Source organism: Drechmeria coniospora, chromosome 01 (assembly GCF_001625195.1).
Source record: "Drechmeria coniospora strain ARSEF 6962 chromosome 01, whole genome shotgun sequence".
Lineage (NCBI taxonomy): Eukaryota > Fungi > Ascomycota > Sordariomycetes > Hypocreales > Ophiocordycipitaceae > Drechmeria > Drechmeria coniospora.
The window spans coordinates 9,963,462-9,981,516 of NC_054389.1; the positions used below are offsets into that span (position 1 = coordinate 9,963,462).

The 18,055-nt window shown below is 57.0% G+C and overlaps 4 protein-coding genes across 4 annotated transcripts; 2 read left to right on the forward strand and 2 right to left on the reverse strand.

Moving 5' to 3' along the window:
• Positions 1 to 101: 101 nt before the first annotated feature.
• DCS_02638 (histone acetylase complex subunit) lies at positions 102 to 12,175 on the reverse strand (the record flags this gene model as incomplete). Its single annotated transcript, XM_040799965.1, has 4 exons — positions 102 to 11,498; positions 11,563 to 11,720; positions 11,793 to 12,001; positions 12,165 to 12,175. The coding sequence occupies 4 exons, from the start codon at positions 12,173 to 12,175 to the stop codon at positions 102 to 104; spliced, it is 11,775 nt and encodes a 3,924-aa protein (XP_040660848.1).
• Positions 12,176 to 12,703: 528 nt separating this feature from the next.
• Positions 12,704 to 14,179, forward strand: DCS_02639 (putative glutamate N-acetyltransferase precursor; the record flags this gene model as incomplete). The annotated part of the gene is made up of 2 exons (XM_040799966.1): positions 12,704 to 13,128; positions 13,261 to 14,179. The coding sequence occupies 2 exons, from the start codon at positions 12,704 to 12,706 to the stop codon at positions 14,177 to 14,179; spliced, it is 1,344 nt and encodes a 447-aa protein (XP_040660849.1).
• Positions 14,180 to 14,534: 355 nt separating this feature from the next.
• DCS_02640 (imidazoleglycerol-phosphate dehydratase) lies at positions 14,535 to 15,272 on the reverse strand (the record flags this gene model as incomplete). Its single annotated transcript, XM_040799967.1, has 2 exons — positions 14,535 to 14,947; positions 15,002 to 15,272. 2 exons carry the CDS (start codon positions 15,270 to 15,272, stop codon positions 14,535 to 14,537), a joined length of 684 nt encoding a protein of 227 aa, XP_040660850.1.
• Positions 15,273 to 16,256: 984 nt separating this feature from the next.
• Positions 16,257 to 16,930, forward strand: DCS_02641 (AIG2-like protein; the record flags this gene model as incomplete). The annotated part of the gene is made up of 4 exons (XM_040799968.1): positions 16,257 to 16,287; positions 16,343 to 16,350; positions 16,403 to 16,829; positions 16,896 to 16,930. The coding sequence occupies 4 exons, from the start codon at positions 16,257 to 16,259 to the stop codon at positions 16,928 to 16,930; spliced, it is 501 nt and encodes a 166-aa protein (XP_040660851.1).
• Positions 16,931 to 18,055: the final 1,125 nt, after the last annotated feature.

The window sequence follows — 18,055 nt, forward strand, 5'->3', positions numbered from 1 at the left end:
ACCACGACCGCTGGTCGTGCCCCCTTTCCGCCACCCTTGCTCCCCTTCCCATCCTCCCTTATCCTTCATTACGCTCTCCCAGGAAAGCACACTCTCCCCCCTCACAAGTACGGCATCCACAAGGCATCGCACTGCGCCAGGTTCATGGGGTTCACCGCCTTTGCGATGGCGTCAATCACCGTCTGGTTCGCCGGCAGGTTGCCCGCCGGATTATGCGCCAGGCTAGCCGCCCGCTTCACGATCGAGTCGCTGTTGAGCTGCACCGAGTCCCGCAGCTGGCTCTCGCTGATGCCGCTCCGGTGGCTGCTCGTGAGCCAGAAGATCATCTCGTCCCGCACGAACAGCGTCAGCGCGTGCTCCAGCTCGTGCTCCGGCTCCGTCAGGCAGCGCGCGATGGCCATCAGCGAGCACGCAAAGATGCCCTCCGTCGCCAGCGGGCCCATGAGCACCTGCAGGTTCGGCGTCAGCCGGAACGGCACCGGCTCCGGGTTCGTGAAGAACGGCTTCGACGAGTTCATAAACGACATGAGCTCCGAGCCCCAGATGTTGCCGGAGCCCCGGGCGATGTTGATCTTGGACGGGTATCGGTTGTGCATGTAGAGGATGTACGTCATGAACGTCAACGCCGACAGCTGGTACGAGAACTGTCGCCGGAACAGCCAAAACTCGGCAAACTGCGGGAACGCCTGCTGGAAGTACTCGAGCGCAATCGTCGGGGGCGCCCACTTCTCCTGCACGGCCGTGAACACCTCCAGCCGTGCCGTCGGGGTGAGCTCCAGTTTGCCCTGCTGCGCCGCGTTAGCCGTTGGGCCGTCTCCAGACCGTGCCACGCCGTCGTCACGAACCTGGTTCTTAGTCTCGAGCACTCCGCGCAGCTTCTCCAGCGTGAACAGCACCGGGTCGTCCCGAGGCACGTCCTGCCGCCTGCAGTGATCCTCGTACACCGCCTGGAGCGAGATGTACGACGTGTCCTCCTGCACGATCCGGATGTGCGGCGCGAGCGGGACCATGAGTGGCAGCGTGAACTGGAGATCGCGTCGCCGGCTCTCCTTCTTCCTGCCGAGCGTCTGGTTGAGGTGCCGGAACAGCTGCAGTATCCTCTCCTCCCGCCTGCAGTGTCGAGCCGCCGGGTGCTGGACCGCCCACGAGTGCACGCTGCCGTCGTGGCCGCGCATCTTCAGCCGCCGGTACGACGCGCTGTACGACCGTACGAGGTCCACGTTGGGCAGGAATCGCTCGATCCGAATGAAGTCCTGGTTCTTATCCTTGTGCTGCAGGTACTGCCCGGGCACCTCGACATCGTCGAACTTCTGGTATCGGAACTCGCTGAGGTGAGGGGAAAAAGCCTCCAGAGGAGCGTGGCAGACCCGCCGATCCAGCTTCTCCTCAAACTTTGTGCGCCACCGCCGGAGCTTGTGGATGTACTCGTACATGGTCGGCTTCACCTGCACAAAGTCGGCCTCGAACGACTTCTTGATGTGGTTGGGCAGGATCGTCTCCGCGAACCGCGTGATGTTAGTCTCCGTTGCCGCAGGCAGCTTCACGCTCTTGGCGAACGAAGCCGGCGTCCGGCTGACGTACGTCAGGGCATCGTTCAGGAGGGCCACGATGAGCCGGTACGCGTCTTCGTCCGGCGGACACTTGAAGTGCTTCTGGATCTGATCGACCATCGTTTCCATCGACAGCGCGAGCAACGGGAACGCCGTCTTCAGCACCGACATGATCTCCTCCGTCAGCTCCCACGGAGGTCGTTTCTGGTTCGGCCCAGGCTGCTGATCCTGGCCCTGGCCTGCGGCGTTGGCCGGCTGCACGGCCGTGTTAGCCTCCTTGCCTTCCGTCTTGTCCCGGGCGGCATCCCCATCGCTTGCCACGCTGCCTCTAGGAGCGCCTCCCTCCAGCTTTGGCGTCTCCTGCTTCACGAGCGATGGCGACGCGCTGGCCTTACCGGCGGACGCCGTCGACTGCGCTCGCTGCCGAGCCCGCTCCTTTGCCTCCTGGTTCTTCCTTATGAGATGCATGTCCTCGCGGTTCGTCCGCAGCTGGAAGTAGAGCGCCTGGGGGTAAGACTTGGCAATGTTCAGCAGGATCTGGAAAACGCGAGGTGCTTCCTTGTGACCCAAGCCTGTGAGCAGCTGAGGTATGAACGTGATCCAGTACCACGTTGGCGTCTCGCCCTTGAAGTCGTCGAAGCCCACGGCAATTGTGCCTTCGGCATCATCCAGACTGAGCAGCCAGAGAATCCTGGCCAGAAGCTTGCGTGTCTTGGCGTTCTTGTAGCTGCCGGCGGCCTGCAGGTAGGACGTAAGCGCCTGCCGAGCCGCCGTGAGGTCCGAGGGATCATCCTTAAATCTCCTGTCGTTGAAATAGCCCCATTCTGCCCACGCCTTCGCCGCTCCAATGTCGAAATACAACGCCGTGCCAAAGGCGGTGTCGGCTTCCTCCTTCTGACTGAGCTTCTCGAGGAACATGCCCTTGAGGGTGTAGAACTCGGCCTTCTGCTGCGGATTGAAGTAGTTGAGGTTCGTATTGTTTATCACGTCCAGTCCGCTCGAGAGCTCGTCCGGATTCTCGTAGTGACATTTGGCCTGTTCGCGGAGCTTCAGGAACGCCTCTTGGATTTCAATGTTCGGAAGTGTGTAGATACGACTCAGCTGGCTGATGCACACCTCCGGTAGGCTGTGCTTGCGTGCCACGTGAGCGAATCTGTTGATGATCCAGGCCGTCTCGTGGTACCCGCGGTACGCAAACGAGTTGGCGCCTCCTGCGTTCTGCTGCGTTTGCTGCGGTAGGAGTCCCAGGTACGTCTGGTTGATGAGGCTGAAGATGTGCTGTCTCCAGGTGACTAGGTCCTGCCAAGCGGTGATGTCGTCCCAGACGTTAGGCAGCCGGTCGCGCCAGGCGCCAAGGAGCAACTTGAGCTCACCCGACTTGACGTCGAGGTTGGAAGAGTTGGTGTTGGCGAGGCTCTGGCAGATGACGCTGGCATCGTGCAACTCCACCAGCTGCTGGAAGTTCTGCAGCAGAGGAATGTGAGCGTTTGTCAGCCTCTCTGGAAGCTGATGCCACTTCCGTATCGACAGCTGGATTGCTTCGTCGCAGACACGGGCGAACTCGACTGGGGGCTCTTGCTGGTTGTGGAACTTGAGCAGCGACATGAACGCTTGGAAGAATGCCCTGCGCGGTGTCGGCGCATCCATGACGCCTTTAATGACATTGTCCAGCGCCTCTCGGTGTTGGGCGTCCTGCCACATGTCCGTGTTGCGCCAGGCGCACTCGAGAAGGAGGTCCTGAAAGTTTTCGTGCTTTGCAAAGTCTTGCAAGATCTCCCATTGCTGCAGCTTCTGGGCGCACAGGACCCAATGGTCTTCCCAGAGCATGTACTCGGCTTGCGAGAAGGGAATGACGCCCGTTCGCGCCTTGATCTGAGCCGTCTCGTACAGCCTTTGAGCCTTATCCCACATGCCGTTCTGCTCGTACGACAGACCGGCGTTGGTCTCGACAAACTGACATCGCCTACGCCACGTGCCGTAAAACAGGTCGTCTTCCTGCAGGGACGCATACAGCTCGACAAGAGCATCCAGATTGCTTTCGCGAACGGTGGAGGATTCCATCTGGGGCTTGATCGCCGCGTTCTCGAGCTGCACCAATGCCGTGTACCAGGCATCGTAGGTCTTAGCCTCGAACTTGAGCACATGGGGCGGCAGCCTGCACTCTGGCCAAGTCTTGGCAGCTCCCTCGACGAGAGACTGGACAACATTAGGCCGTTTGTCGATCTGCCGGGTGTGATAGTCCTTCGTGAGCAACGCCACCATGCCGCGCTCAAGCTCAGGTCGCTCGTCTCGAACCGTGGCAGACCAGTACAGCGGGAAGATGGTCACCCAGAGCTGATGAGCCAGCTGAGAATCGACATGCTGCAACTGCACCAGCGGTTCGATGATGTCACGAACTTTGACCTCACCAAGCTCGGCGACAAATCGGCGATGGCTGGTTATGAGGGCCTCGAATTTGTCATCGGGCATCATGTTTGGCTCCCTGGAATCCCTGTCCTTCGGGTAGACGGCGGCCAGCTGGGAGGCAGATGCGAGCTGGAAGTCTTCTGCGTGAAGCTGGATATTCGTGTTCAGCTCCACCGCGCCCAGGAGGAGCTGAGAAGCTTGAGCAAGCCAGTACGAGTCGGCAAGCGTATCCCAGTTTTGCGAGGTAAGAACGTAAGAGAGACGAACGCTGGCGGTCTTGGAGATGCTCTTGTCCAAGATGGCCATGAAACGGTTCCTCATTTCGACGTCTGCTGCCCGGGTGCCGATCAGGAACGCATGTTCCATGCGCACGGTTAGCTCAGTCCGTGTGACCTTGGGGTCTTCATATATTCTGATAACGAGCTCCAGGAACTTGCCCAGCATTGTCGGGTCCGTTCTATGCTCGAACGAGAGCATCTTGTGCAACACAGCTGTTTTCTCCTTCAGGGTTGGCCAGGTCCCTTCGGACCGGAACACCCAACCCTCCACCATGGTCAGGACTTCGGTGCAGAGCTCAATGTGCATAGACTTTTCCACCAGTGTTGCCAGCACGCTGAGAAAAGGTCGCCGGTTGTCTCCGAGATGCTCCATTCGCAATGCCACCGTCTGAATCTCCTTAATCATGAGCTTTGTTTGGATCTCTAGTTCGTACGCAGCCATCTCTCCAGGGTTCGCATTGGTATCCTGAATACGGTTGTTCGCGTTTGCAGCCTGGCTGGCGATGGCGTTGTAGTGCTGCACGTGCTCCTTCGCATGCTTGCTCTGCAGAGCTTTCATAAGGGATGCGATGTGCTGATCAATAACTGCTGGCTTGTGCTTCCCGAGGGACCAAAGGAGATTGATGCCTGAGACGTAGGACGAATTGTTCATCGCCTCCGTCGCTGCCTGGGACAGATACGTGACGATTTCCGATGTCGGGGCTTCGGCTTCAGCTTCAGCGTCTGCATCATCTGCTGGGGTATCCTCAGGCACGGCGTCAAGCACGCGGTCGATGATGGATTTCAAATCGCGCCCGTCATCGTATGCCTTGTCGGAAAGGTGCAAACAGTCCTGGATCTCAGGGTTTTCGCATTTAAGGCACTTTTCCAGTACCTTCTGAATGGCAGCAATGTGCTTTTGCACCCAGTCATCGGATTTAAAGTTCAGAACAATGCGGACAACCTGCAGAGTGTTGATGATATTGGTGAGGAAGCGCTCGTCGAACTTGTCCTTGTCCGTGGGGTCAGCGTTGAGAATAGTTTGCGTCCTGTCACTTCCGAGAATGACGTCGGTCACGTTAGGAAACAGGTCAAGCTCAAGATCGCCCCAGTATTGAGGCTGCACCAAGTTGTGTAGCAAAGTCATGGCCTTCTTGCAGAGCTCGGTGTTTGGCGGCTGCATAGGGATAGAAGGTATGCTTTGATCGCGAGGCTTTGCCGATGGGAGTAGATATCTCTCGTTGAGCTGAGCAATGAATTCAACGAGATACTTGATCATCTTTTGACGAAGTATTTGCGGAATCTGATACTCAGTTCTGTCGCTCGGAAGAGGCGGTTTGACATCACTCGGTGACGACATGGGCTGATCCGCCTCAAACTTGCGCTTGCGCGACATTGGAGATTGAGACGACTCTCTCACTGCCGGTGCTGGCGAGTTCTTGCCCTCGACTCGCCATTGCTCCCATGTCCAGACGAGCCACATCATGTTCAGGGCCAGCTTCTTGCTCTCGTGGGACGGGTTTGGCGGGGCCGCGACTTTTCTCAGCGATGTAACGAGCAAGCTGACGTACTTATCTCGGGCATCGAAGAAGAGCTCGGGGTGTCGAACCAAGAAATGGAAAATGCTCGTCATCTGCTGCACGTTCTGGCCCTCGTCAGCGAGGATACGACGCGGAGCAACGGCCCACGGCGCGTTGCGCTCGTTCGGACCAATTCCTCCGCATCGTTTTGGTAGAACGGGTGCAATCAATTCAAGCGCCTGCGTAACCAAAGCACGTCCTTCGTTCTGATTCGTCTTGAGCAGAGACAAGTAGACTTGGTTAACAATCTTGGGCGGCGTCTCGTAGTGGGCAATGAAGTACCCGATGACTACATACGCTGCGTGTTTGTTGATGACATCGTCGAGACGGATGAAGGTCCAGCCGAATTTAATGATATCCTTTCGCGCTTCCTGCAGTGTTGTATGGTAATATTTGACAAGCATCGCCGACAGCTGGAGAACCTCAAACCGAGTGTGATCTATACCTGGTTGTGCTTGGTCGTCAGGAGCCATCTCGGGATGAACCTTCCATACTTTCGTGCTGACAGCGTCGATGAGAGCGCGGTCCATGAGTCGCTGCGCCCTATTCGGCTCTGGATGGTTCCAGTGCCGCATGACATCCATGGCGACGATGGGGTTGACGATGTAGTGCAATAAGAAATATTTAGTCTTGTTGGACGCCATCTTGCCCGCGTATACGTCCAGGCATCGCAAGAACGTCGTCTTCCAAAATTCCATCGATTGACTCGTGATGATGCTGTCATGGATGAAGGAGAATAGTGACTGCGTCGGCCTAAGATCGTCGCTCGTCACCGATTCAACCAAGTTGAAAAGCGAGTCCAAGTCTTTCGGGTTCCGCTCCAGAGCCTTGACAAGCACGTTCATCAGTTGCTCGGCAGCCTGGTAGGCCGGCAGGCGGAGGACAGCCGGAAGAGTATAGCTTCGCAAGCGGTTCTCTAGGTCCTTGCCCACAACCTTGAGCCAGGAGATGTGCTCCTTCTTATCCATCCAGCCACTAGTGCTGGGCCACTGACTTATAGAATCGAGTACGTGGATGGTGTTGATAACGACGATGTACTTTTTCTCGTTGTTTTGGCTCATCGCATCGTTGCACTTACTGATGAGAGCTTCCAAATTCTCGGTGGCGACCTCTCGGAGCGGGCCGCTGTCGGGATGCCGCAGAACCTGGGCCAACAGCCGACCATGCTTAAGGTCGTCCAACCTCCCAAGCAAAAATGCCCATATTTCTTTTGGATACCTGTTTAGGTAAAGGTAAATAGGAGCGCGAAACGGACTGTGGATGGTCCTCCTTAATCGGTCTTCCAGCCCCAGGAAGCAGTCGATGAGACGGCCTTTGAAGGCTTCAGCAGGGGACGGAAGGAGGTGGAAGATGTTCAAAATGGCGGTGATGACCTTCATCTGCGTGTGCTGCTCGAAAAATGTAAAGGAAATCTGTTGCCAAGCCTGCGGCTCAACGATGCTATCGATCTGGTCAAGGAGTCGTGTTCCAATCTCGACCTTGAAATAGCTTGTAAGGAGCTTCAAAAGCCTTGACAAGTTATCGAGGCCATGAGTGCTTAGCCGCTTCGGGTCAGACAGACTCTGCAGCACCGGCCGGAGCCCTCCTTGCAGCAGGTCCTTTGGCAGACGCCGATCAACAGCCAGAACCGACTTCAAGGCGTCGTTGGCAGCGGCAATGGTCGGCTGGGACTCCGAGTAGAGACATTTGAAAAAGACGGAAAGGATCTTTCCCTTGGTGGGATTGTTAGCAAACTCATCAAACGTCATGGCGGTGCTGAGCAGACGAATGCAGGACACTCTCAAGTTGACAATGTGCTCATGGGTTCGGAATTCCGCAGGCTTGTTAGCGAGGGACTCGTCGTTTGCATCGGCCAAGGCCAAGGACTCCATCAACAATCGGTTCAGGTTGTCATCAAACTTGACCCAATCGTTCTTGAGGCTCATGTGATAGGTCATGGCATTGATGTAGCCGATTTGGGTGCTGAAGGGGAGAGCTCGGAGCGGCTTCGAGTAAATCGGTTGCAAAAACCGTTCCTTGTAGGGATCGAGGACTTCCCACACCTCGCAGCCTGCAGCTTTGGCAATGAGCTCGAGTGACTGCTTGGCCGTTTCTCGAACAAACTTGTTCATATGCGAGAGCTCGTTGTTGAGCTGCATGCATATCTGCGCGAGTCGAGGTTGCTTCACAGGAGGCTGCCCGCTCGGCTGCGAAATGGGCAGTGTATCCTCTTTCTTGATGTTCTTGGTGATACGCGTGAGCAAGACCTGAAGGCTCGTCTGGGCCAGACACCTCGTCCTCTCCGGAAGGTCCTGAGGCATGTCCTTGATGACATACATGAGTGCCCGGATGAACTCAGTCTGCTTCGAGGCTACCCAAGCGTCGCCAAGGTCGAGGTCCGTAAGCAAGAAGTTGATGCCGAGGCTGCCACCGGTCTTGGTGAACCACTCCTCCTCGTAACAGCTGTGACAGAATGTACTGCTAAGGTGGGTGAAGAGAGGAAGACGGCCGACGTTCATTTCGGAACCGAAGATGATGGCAGTGCTGGTATACAGCTCTCGAATCGCTCCCTTTGCCGCATCCCGCACGTCGGGGTGATCAGACGCCAGCGACTCAACGATTGCGTCCGACAGAATCCTCGTATCGATGTTGAGCGGGCCCTCTCCGGCATTAGGATCAAAGGGGCTGAAGTTACGCTTGAGGTCGATCAAGGACCTGCCGACTTCGATGATCGCAAAGTGTCTGCAGACATCAAGCAGGAATGCATCTGCCTCCTCTTTAAAATCCGGGATCGACTCGGCAAACATGATTGCTTTCAACAGTTGCTTTGTCAACCCGTCCTGCTCGTCCTTTTTCGGGATGGACTTTTCGCGGTTGGAGACTTCAAAGGGTGCAAAGTTGATGTCAAACTTCCTCGCCAGGAGATCTTGGGCTTGAAGCCGCACGACTCGGGGCAAGTCATCGGGGAGCTGGTCAAAGCCGATACGGAGCTTGAGCTGAGCCTTGATCAGATGCAGGGCTTGCGTCTTGTAGGTCTGATCAAGCTGACGGTTCTGGTTGTTCTTGCCGAGCTTTGGCGCTTCCATGAGCTTTTGGATGGCAACATCGATGCCCAGATCTACCGGAAACGCCCGATCCTTCTTTGACCCGATGAGTCGTACATCAAAGCTTGAGGAATCATCCGCATACCCCTTGTATGCAAGGGGGACGGCGCCGGTCATGAACTTGCGATTGCGGCCACCGAGCTTCCCTAATATTCTCATGGTTGTGTGAGCGTGGAAATGGCTGTAAGGATGGGGCTTGAGGTGATTGAAAAGGGCCGTCATGAGCTCATCAATCACTGGGGCCATGATGGGATCAAGATAATCCGCCGTGAGGTTATCAACGCAGAGCTCCAGGGTCCGCAGGCCCTGGCCGACGAGCTCGGTCCCCGCCCGCAGGGCAACGACCAGGGGGCGCATGAGAAAGCTCAGGTGCGGCAGCAGGTGGCTGAGCCGTGCGGGAACCGTGAGGCAGAGTTCCACGTAGAGGTCCCGCTCCGAGGGTTTTCGCGCCGCCATGAGCAGGCTGTTGAGGACATCCAGCAGCATCTCCAGCAGAGGAAGGATCTGCTTGTAGAGCTGCTCAAACTTGCCACCACCGATGCTGCGAAACAAGGACCGCAGAAGCAGAAAGTAGTTGATCGGCTCCTCCGCCTTTGTCGACAGCTCAATGGACTTGGTGACGATGCTGACGACGTGCGGCAGAAGAACGGCCTCGTTCTGGCCGGCGAAAAGGGTGACGGCCATGAAGGCAAGCTTGAAGAGTCGGAGCAAGATGGAGGACTTTTTGACATCGGCCGATCCGACCTGATCGATGCGCTCCATGAGAAACTGAAGAAGCATGCCGCAGAAGCTGGGTGAGGTGGCCTCGCTGGCGAGGAAAAACTGGGGTATATGTAACAAGGCAGTGTGCTCAAAGGTCATGTCGTAAAGTCGTGGAATCTCTTGTTGGAAGACTTCGTGGAAGGTCGCAGGATCGATGCAATGGAAGACGGTGGCAAAAGTCTCCAGAAGGTCCTTTTCTTCCTTGCTGCTCGAAACCATGTAAAAGTTTGCCATGTACTCGACGGGGGACATGTACTGGGATTCGGTCGCAGGCTTTTCAATTTCGTAATATCGAAAGACGTAGGCGCCCTCGCGGAACAACTTGATGACGACGTTGACCTCCTCGGCAGTGAAGCCGTAGGAAACATCCTGCCAATGCGGTGGCGCGTTCTGGGGGTCGATCGGGGTGCCGACGTTGCAGGTTCGTAGCTGGTAGAAGGTATTCTTGAGACCATTCATCAAGTTCCGGAACAGGAATTTGTTGTCCACCACCGGATCGGCGCCTCTGTCGCGAGGATTCGATATCTTGATAGGAACGGCGGAAAATATGTCGGTTTCATCCCAATCAGGGCAGTTCTCCCGGTCGGCAAGGTACGTTTCCGGGGTGCCAGCGTCGGCTTGCTGACGGTACTGCTTCGAGAGCTTGACGGCGTTTGGATACTGGCGGTTCATGGCAGCAAACTTGTCGCCGATTGCGTTCAAGATCATAATAAGGTAATGTCTCGCATCTACCTTATTGGGAAGCTTGGCGATGCATTCGGCCATGTTGAGGAGCAACTTTGCGCTCATGGTCTGGAAACTGGTGCCAGGGAAGTTGTCTTGGAGATTCCTCGTGTAGACCTCGACAGTCTTGCGAATCTGTTCCGGGCTGAGCGAGTCTCGGACGTGGTGGATGAGGTCGGCCAGCATGCTGTACGCCAAGGGCCTCATGGTCTCGTAGACCGTGAGTCCATCGCCCGTGAGGGTTCGTTCATCTAAAAGCTCGTCAATCTTGGGCAGGAAGATCTTCCGGAAATTATAATTAATAATATGCCGGATAGCGATGAGCAGCTCCTTCCTCGTCCCCGACTTCTCCCGCGGGCAGTCTTTAAGCAATCTGACGACAACGTCCGGCAGTGTCGGCAGGAAGTCGTTAAGCTGCTGCGAGTACTGACGAAGCAGGTAGGCCAGAAAACTCATCGTCTTGACCTGGGCCGTGATGAAATCGCCAAAGGCCGCTCGATTCTTGACGGCGGGGCTCACGCCGGTGTGTATCTTGCCCTTGGCCGCCGCTTCGGCGTGGGCCTGCTTCTGGGCGCTTGCCTGGAGCAACAGGACATTTTTGATGAGGGGAACGAACGCCTTGACGTTTTGCGTCACCGTGGCACGGTAGATCTGGAATATAGACACGACGATGATGGGGCACTCGGAGAGAACCTTGAAGGACTGCATGCCCTTCAGGAGCGGCCGGTTCTGCTGCTGAGGGTCAACTCCGAGATCCGAGACGGAGGCGACGGGCGATGCGGCACGGGGAGACTGAAAATTAGTCTGAGAGCTCCCTGGCGTCGAGGGCGCGCCAGCCTGCGAAGATACAGCGGGCGTTGCATTATCCAGCTGCTCCCTCACGACCTGATCCATCTGCTCGAAGAGTTCCTGGATGAGGGTGAGGAACTGCTGAACCTTTCCCTGCAGAACCTTATGCTGATGGCGCATAATGTCCGATGTGACCTTGACGCATAGTGTCGCATTTTCCTCATTGTCGGTTCGGACGAGTTGCATGAGCAGCTCGCAGATCTCCTCGGCGTAGGGCTCAAAGGGTTCAGCAGGAGCTGGCGCGGTTGGTAGACGATGAAGGACTTCGAGGATGCAATGACGGAGTTTCTAGTCCTTGTCAGCTTTCCGAGATCTCATTCCAGACGTCCGCATGGCGCAGGTCGCAGCGTACCTGCTCGGTAGAGTTGCTTTGAAAGACGCATGGTCCGCGTAGGATATTGATGAAGATGGGCATCAACCGTTTCAGGAATGGAGTATAGATGGGACCGCTCGTGTAGTGATCCAAGCTGTCGCGAAGGGTCGTCGCAGCTTCCAGCTTCAGTCTTGGTTCTGTTTTCCAATTATTGTCAGCCTCGGCCACCCCAGAGGGGGAATGCGTGTTCGTTGCAGGCGAGAACGTACCGATGTCCGTGGTACTGAGCCGTCTTACGACGTCGTCAATAGTGGTCCCCGACATGGCTGCATCATCGGCGTCTACGAGACGCGAGCACTCCTTCCATCCGGGAGAGGGCGGTGGATGCTGGGCCTTGGCTTGGCGACCGGCGCAGACGTCAATGTTCTGGCTAGTCGAGGTGCTGGGTGGTCGAGACGCTCCCTGATCGAGAGTGTGGCTGTTGACAAGCTGTCGCGAAACAATTGACTCGAGAGTCGAATGGAAACCAATGACGGCCAAAACTCAAGGCCAAGGAGTGTCTAGGCAAAGGGCAGGCCCTTCTGGAAACGAGAGGTGAAGGGCTCAGGATCTGGCTTGGGTATAATCAAGGAACGACTCACGAGGACGACATGAGATATGCAAGCAAGTCACGACGTAGACAGACAACCGCGTAGAAAATTACAACCAAGCGTCGAAGCTGGGGGCGTCGGTCGCCAAAACCAATGGCGCTAGGAAGAGCAATAACGAAATTCCGGCACCAATGGCTTGTCGAACGCAAGGCACAAGAGCGCCCTTGTAACCGAAAGAGGAATAGTAACTTCGATTGACAAGCAAAGTACTCCGTACTCCGTACTGTAAGTACAAGTACTTACTTACTTGCACTTGCGAAGTGCAAAGTAAAAATAATAGACGTACTGACTAAAGCGCGGAGTACCGAACTTACTGTAATTATTATTAGTTGCACGCCTAGTCGAGTAATACTTATTACTTGTAAATTTCAAGGTACGGAGTAATGCGGTGCCGGCTATTATTACATACTAGGAACGGAGTAAGTATTTTACTTAGTTACGAAAGTAAACGCCTCGCCTTCTCTCGCTTCCACTGGCACACCCACAACCGACTCGGAGAGTGACCAAAGGCAGCAACCTCGGGCGCCGTGATGAAGTTCACGCGCGCCTACTCTTCCAGCCTCAACGGCGCCATCCCGGCGGCCAAGGCCAAGTACGTGCCGGTGTCAGGCACGTATCCGATAGGATTTACCGCCTCGGGCATCTTGGTGGGCGTCAAGGCCGGCAACACGACCAAGCCGGACCTCGCCCTCGTCACCTCGGATCGTCCCTGCTCGGCCGCTGCCGTCTTCACCAAGAACAAGTTCCAGGCGGCTCCTGTCACCTTCAGCCGAAAGGTGCTCGAGAGCAGGGCCAACGCGGGCCTGCGGAGCGTCATCGTCAACTCGGGCTGCGCCAACGCCGTCACGGGCATCGGCGGCCTCGAGGATGCGTCCGAGATGGCGCGGACGACGGATCAGAGGGTCGGCGTGCCCGACTCGACCATTGTCATGAGCACCGGCGTCATCGGACAGAGGTGAGAGGCGAGACCCCGAGAGTGGACCTGGCCGCCGTCCTCCCGGCTGCCTGGCCTCCTGCCTCGACGCCAATCTTGCCCGGCTGCAGGCCTCCCGCCTCACCGGCCACGCGCTGACGCACCGATGGATAGGCTGCCGATCCGCAAGATCATCGACCACATCCCCGTTGCCTACCACAAGGCGGGCGGCTCGCACAGGCACTGGCTCGACTGCGCGAGGGCCATCTGCACGACCGACACCTTCCCCAAGCTCATGTCCCGCTCCTTTGCCCTGCCGTCGTCGCCCGGCATCGAGTACCGCATCGCCGGCATGACCAAGGGGGCGGGCATGCTGGCTCCCAACATGGCGACCCTGCTGACCATCCTCGCCACCGACGCGCCCATCGCGCCCGCCATCATGACGCCGCTGCTCAAGCACGCCGTCGACCGGTCCTTCAACTCCATCACCGTCGACGGCGACACGTCGACCAACGACACCGTGGCCCTCCTGGCCAACGGCGCCGCCGGCGGCCGGGAGCTGTCGTCGCCGGACCAGTCGGCCGACTACGAAGCCTTCCAGGATACCCTGACGTCCTTTGCCACCGACCTCGCCAAGTACATTGTCCGGGACGGCGAGGGCGCCACCAAGTTCGTCACCATCCGCGTCGTCGACGCCGCCTCGGAGCTCTCGGCCCGCGCCATCGCCCGCGCCATCGCCCTCTCGCCCCTCGTCAAGACGGCCCTATACGGCAAGGACGCCAACTGGGGCCGCATCCTCTGCGCCGCCGGCTACTCGCTCATCTCGCCGCCGGGACAGCCGGTCAACGACGTGCCCGAGATCGTGCCGGAGCGGACCAACGTCTCCTTTGTCCCGACCGACGGCTCCCAGGAGCTCAAGCTGCTCGTTGACGGCGAGCCCGAGGAGGTCGACGAGGAGCGTGCCAGCGAGATCCTCGAGGCCGAAGACCTCGAGATCCTCGTCAAGCTCGGCACGGGTGACAAGAGCACCGTGCACTACACCTGCGACTTCAGCCACGACTACGTCACCATCAACGGCGACTATCGCACTTGAGCGGCCGTCCATACCGCCGGCCTTGTCGGGTGTTGTCGACATTCCCCATGCCATCCGCATGGTCTAGATCTTGTTCGTGGTCCATCTCTTGCGTCTCCGGGGAACGCTGGCGTTCAGAAATGCAAGATGCAGCGGCGTGCCGTGTGAACCCTCACCCCGCTCCGCTTCTCCGTCCACCGACCGTTGTGCAATGATGTCTCTCGATATATGTACCTACTTGCAGAACCATCATCGATGCCCATATGTAACCTTGCCACCGTCTCCACACTAGAACAAGATGCATTCCTTCCTGCCCCGTCCCCCGTCGTTTCGGCACTTGATTCGACCCTCGGCTCGCCGTGCACGCCCCGTCCACCTAGGCACTCAGCGTCCCCTTGGTGCTCGGCACCTCGCCCTCCTTACCCTCAACCCTCGCCGCGGCGGTGCGGAGGGCGATGGCGAGAGCTTTGAAGGCACTCTCGGCCCGGTGATGGTCGTTGTCGCCGCGGAGGCAGTCGACGTGGACCGTGAGGCGCGCCGCCTGGGCGAAGCTCTGCAGGCAGTGCGGCACCATCTCGCAGCTCAGCTTGCCGAGCCACTCGCGCTTCAGGCCGAGCTCGACGACGCTGTAGGGACGGTTGGAGAGGTCGACTACGGCGCGGGACAGGGCCTCATCGAGCGGCGCGTAGGCGTAGCCGAAGCGGGCCACGCCGGCGAGGGTGCCGAGCGCCTTGTTGAAAGCGTAGCCGAGGGCGATGCAGCAGTCCTCGGCGGTGTGGTGGTCGTCGACTGCCACGAGGTCAGCGGACGGGGCGGACGCACGTCAGCCGGCTGGGGTCAGACTGTGCAGGTCGCCCTTGCATCGAAGGGCTAGGCTCCAGCCAGCGTGCTTGGCCAGCGCGTGGAGCATGTGGTCGAGGAAACCGATGCCGGTGTCGACCGAGATGGTCTGCGAACCGGTCGACTGCGAGGCGTGCGCCATCGAGCCTTGGAGCAGCTCGCGGTCCGTGTCGGCCGGAAAGGCACCGCCGTCGAGGTTGATGGCCAGCTGGATCTTGGTCTCGTTGGTGTCGCGGGCGAGGGCCGCCGATCGTACCTTGACGTTGGAGCCCATTTTGAGAATGTGTCCTTTTGCTGCTTGTAGACGCTCGGGCAATTTTGAAGCAGAAAAGGTCCAGCAGGTTGACGGACGGTAAGCGCTGACGACGGTACCGAGTAGCGCTGGGCAACTTTTTTGCCTTTTCTTCCATTGGACAATCGGCTGAACGTCACTGACTTGAGGAGTCAGTGGTACGCTAAAGCCGGCCACCTTACTGGTGCTGCTCTGCTGGAGCGCCCCGCTTTTCGCTGACGACATACTGTACTGCACCTACAGTACAAGTACAGTACGGAGTCCGGAGTACATGCTGTCATTCATGTATGGAGTATTTACTTTAATACTGTGCTGCAGGTGCTTATAAGAACTTGCATTGCACTCCGTCCTGTATTACTGTACTTAAATGATACTAATATCGACATGACAGGTACTAGCCCCAACCAGACGTAAGCAATCGATAAGATCTTGGACCGATCTCCTTCCGCCCGCTGTGGACCTTTCCTTCTTGCATTCACTTGGTCTGCCTGACGCATGCCTCAAGCACCACCCACTGAGAGTCGACTTTGGACCTGCTCCCCTTCCCCTTCACTTTTCCTGCCTTTCAAAGGTTGTGCATGGTATCACACCTTGCTTTTGGCAGCGAATTTTTGTTGTACGCTTGCTCGCATATCAGATTGCTTCCGAACGACACGATATCAGGGCCTGCCTCCGCTCAACTGCACTGTCTGCCAGATTGGGCTCCCCGCCTGGTGCCATTGATTTCGATACCCGTTTCATACCACCACTCCGGGCAGTGCGCAGGAAACAGGCCCATTGACAACTGCCGTTATTGTCGACTACGACGCTGTATCCGGACGCTACATTTCCTGGCCCTTGTGCCTTCTGGGGAGATTTGCCCTAGATCTAACCAGGATTCCCATCGTCGGCCGACATCTCGGCGACGGTTCCGCATCCCGTCAACGCCTTGCAGCCTGTTCCATCCGCCTCGACAAAGTTGGCAAAATGAGCGGCGAGTTTACGGCGTTCTTTTATGGTATGTACCCTGAGCTCGCAGCTTGCATGGAGTCAACGGCTAATGGCTCACGCAGGGACTCTGGTACCTACCCCTTGGGCCTCTGTTCTCCCCGACGATGTACTAACGGCAGTAGATGGCCCCTGAGGTCTTTTTCAGCGTCTGCTACGGCACCACTAACCCCCCAAAGGCATTCCGCAGCCTTCACACATTCATTCCCGCCATCCTCAAGGACCATAGCCGTCACCGAGTGCAGTATGCCGACTACCCAGCTGTAATCGCGGAGAAGGGACACAGCGTGCGAGGCATTCTCGCAACTGGCCTGACCTCTGCCAACCTTCACAAGCTGGATGAATTTGAGGGGTCAGAATACGAGCGTGTGAAGGTCAAGGTAGAGGTGCTGGACCAGCAAGGAGGCAAGGAGGTTGTTACAGACGTGAAGGAGACGTCGGTTTATATTTTTCTTGTCCCGCAAGACCTAGAGAAGCGCGAGTGGGACTTTGAAGAATTCCGCCGAGAGAAAATGGGCATGTGGACTCGAGGCGACTGGGCGTACAGTGATGGTAAGTACTCCGTCACCACCAGGTGCCATTCGAGTTTAATGTTCCGACTGACTCCGTCTCTCGCAGGCCCCGACGAGGCGGCTTTGAAAAGCGCTGCTTGATAATTTACATTTGTCAGAAGCCTGAAAAAGGCTGGCAGCGAGTGCCATCGCCATGACGAAGCCGGTGCGCCGATTCTTCCGCCTCGCCGACTGGTTTTGCCTAGAATATCAGTTACGGGCACATTATTTTGGTGTGAGAAACGCGGACTAGGCATCGGAGGTCAGGTCTGCGCTGCGTGGGACGAGGCAACTATATGGACAGGTTTGACGGTGCCACAGAAAACAGCGTGGGTTATTGGCCGGGACGCAGAAGTTCACTGCCCGATTGCTAGCTGACTCCGTCCGTCCTATTATGGTACTCATTATTCATTATCCCATTATTCATGATTATTTCAAGTAATAAATGATGGCGATTCAAAGTACGGTGGTCGCGAGCGATGACCGCCTTACGGTGGGACTTAGGGGACTCGTTACAAAATTTCGCTTATTGAAGACGGCGGTGACAAACTTATGCAAATATGCAAGCGGTTCTACGTGGACGTGTGAGGGGGAAGCGACCTCCTGGTTACTCTACGTGCCTGGAGACATCCTGAGCAGGTAATACGAGCCAGATATACTCCTACTTACAGATAGATGGCTCACGCAGGCATCATCATTGGCAAAGTTCCACCTCTTTCGAAAACGGCAGTCATCTGGTTCAGATGAATGATGTCGGGGCTTAACTGGGGAGGAATTACCGCGCGAGGAACAGTGAGCCAGCGGAAGTCTGACCAGGCAGGGTCATGGAAACCTATCCCAGCGAGTGAGCGCCCCTCCTTCTGGCCCAAACGGAAATGCCAACAATAGCAGGAAGGGCGGGTCGAAAATGCAGATTTTGGGTCCGCAAGGGGGGGGGGGACAGGCGAGTATTATGTCGATCCCCGTGCCGAGCTGAATAAAGGAGGCTCATCAGAACTCTGCTATGCTGACAGACCGTCGCCGAATGGTTCGCAGTTCGTGAGAGAAGCTATCGTCAGACGTTGCTGCATGATGAGTGTCAGCCTGGTGATTGTTTGATGGGGTGCATACTATTCTCCTTTTCCGTAACCGCATGAACATGGTGTCGGCAGTAGCCTAGATGTTGGTACAAGCATAAGCGTACGACCACAGAGGGTCAATTCGCAACCTTGCCAGCTCGTTAATCAA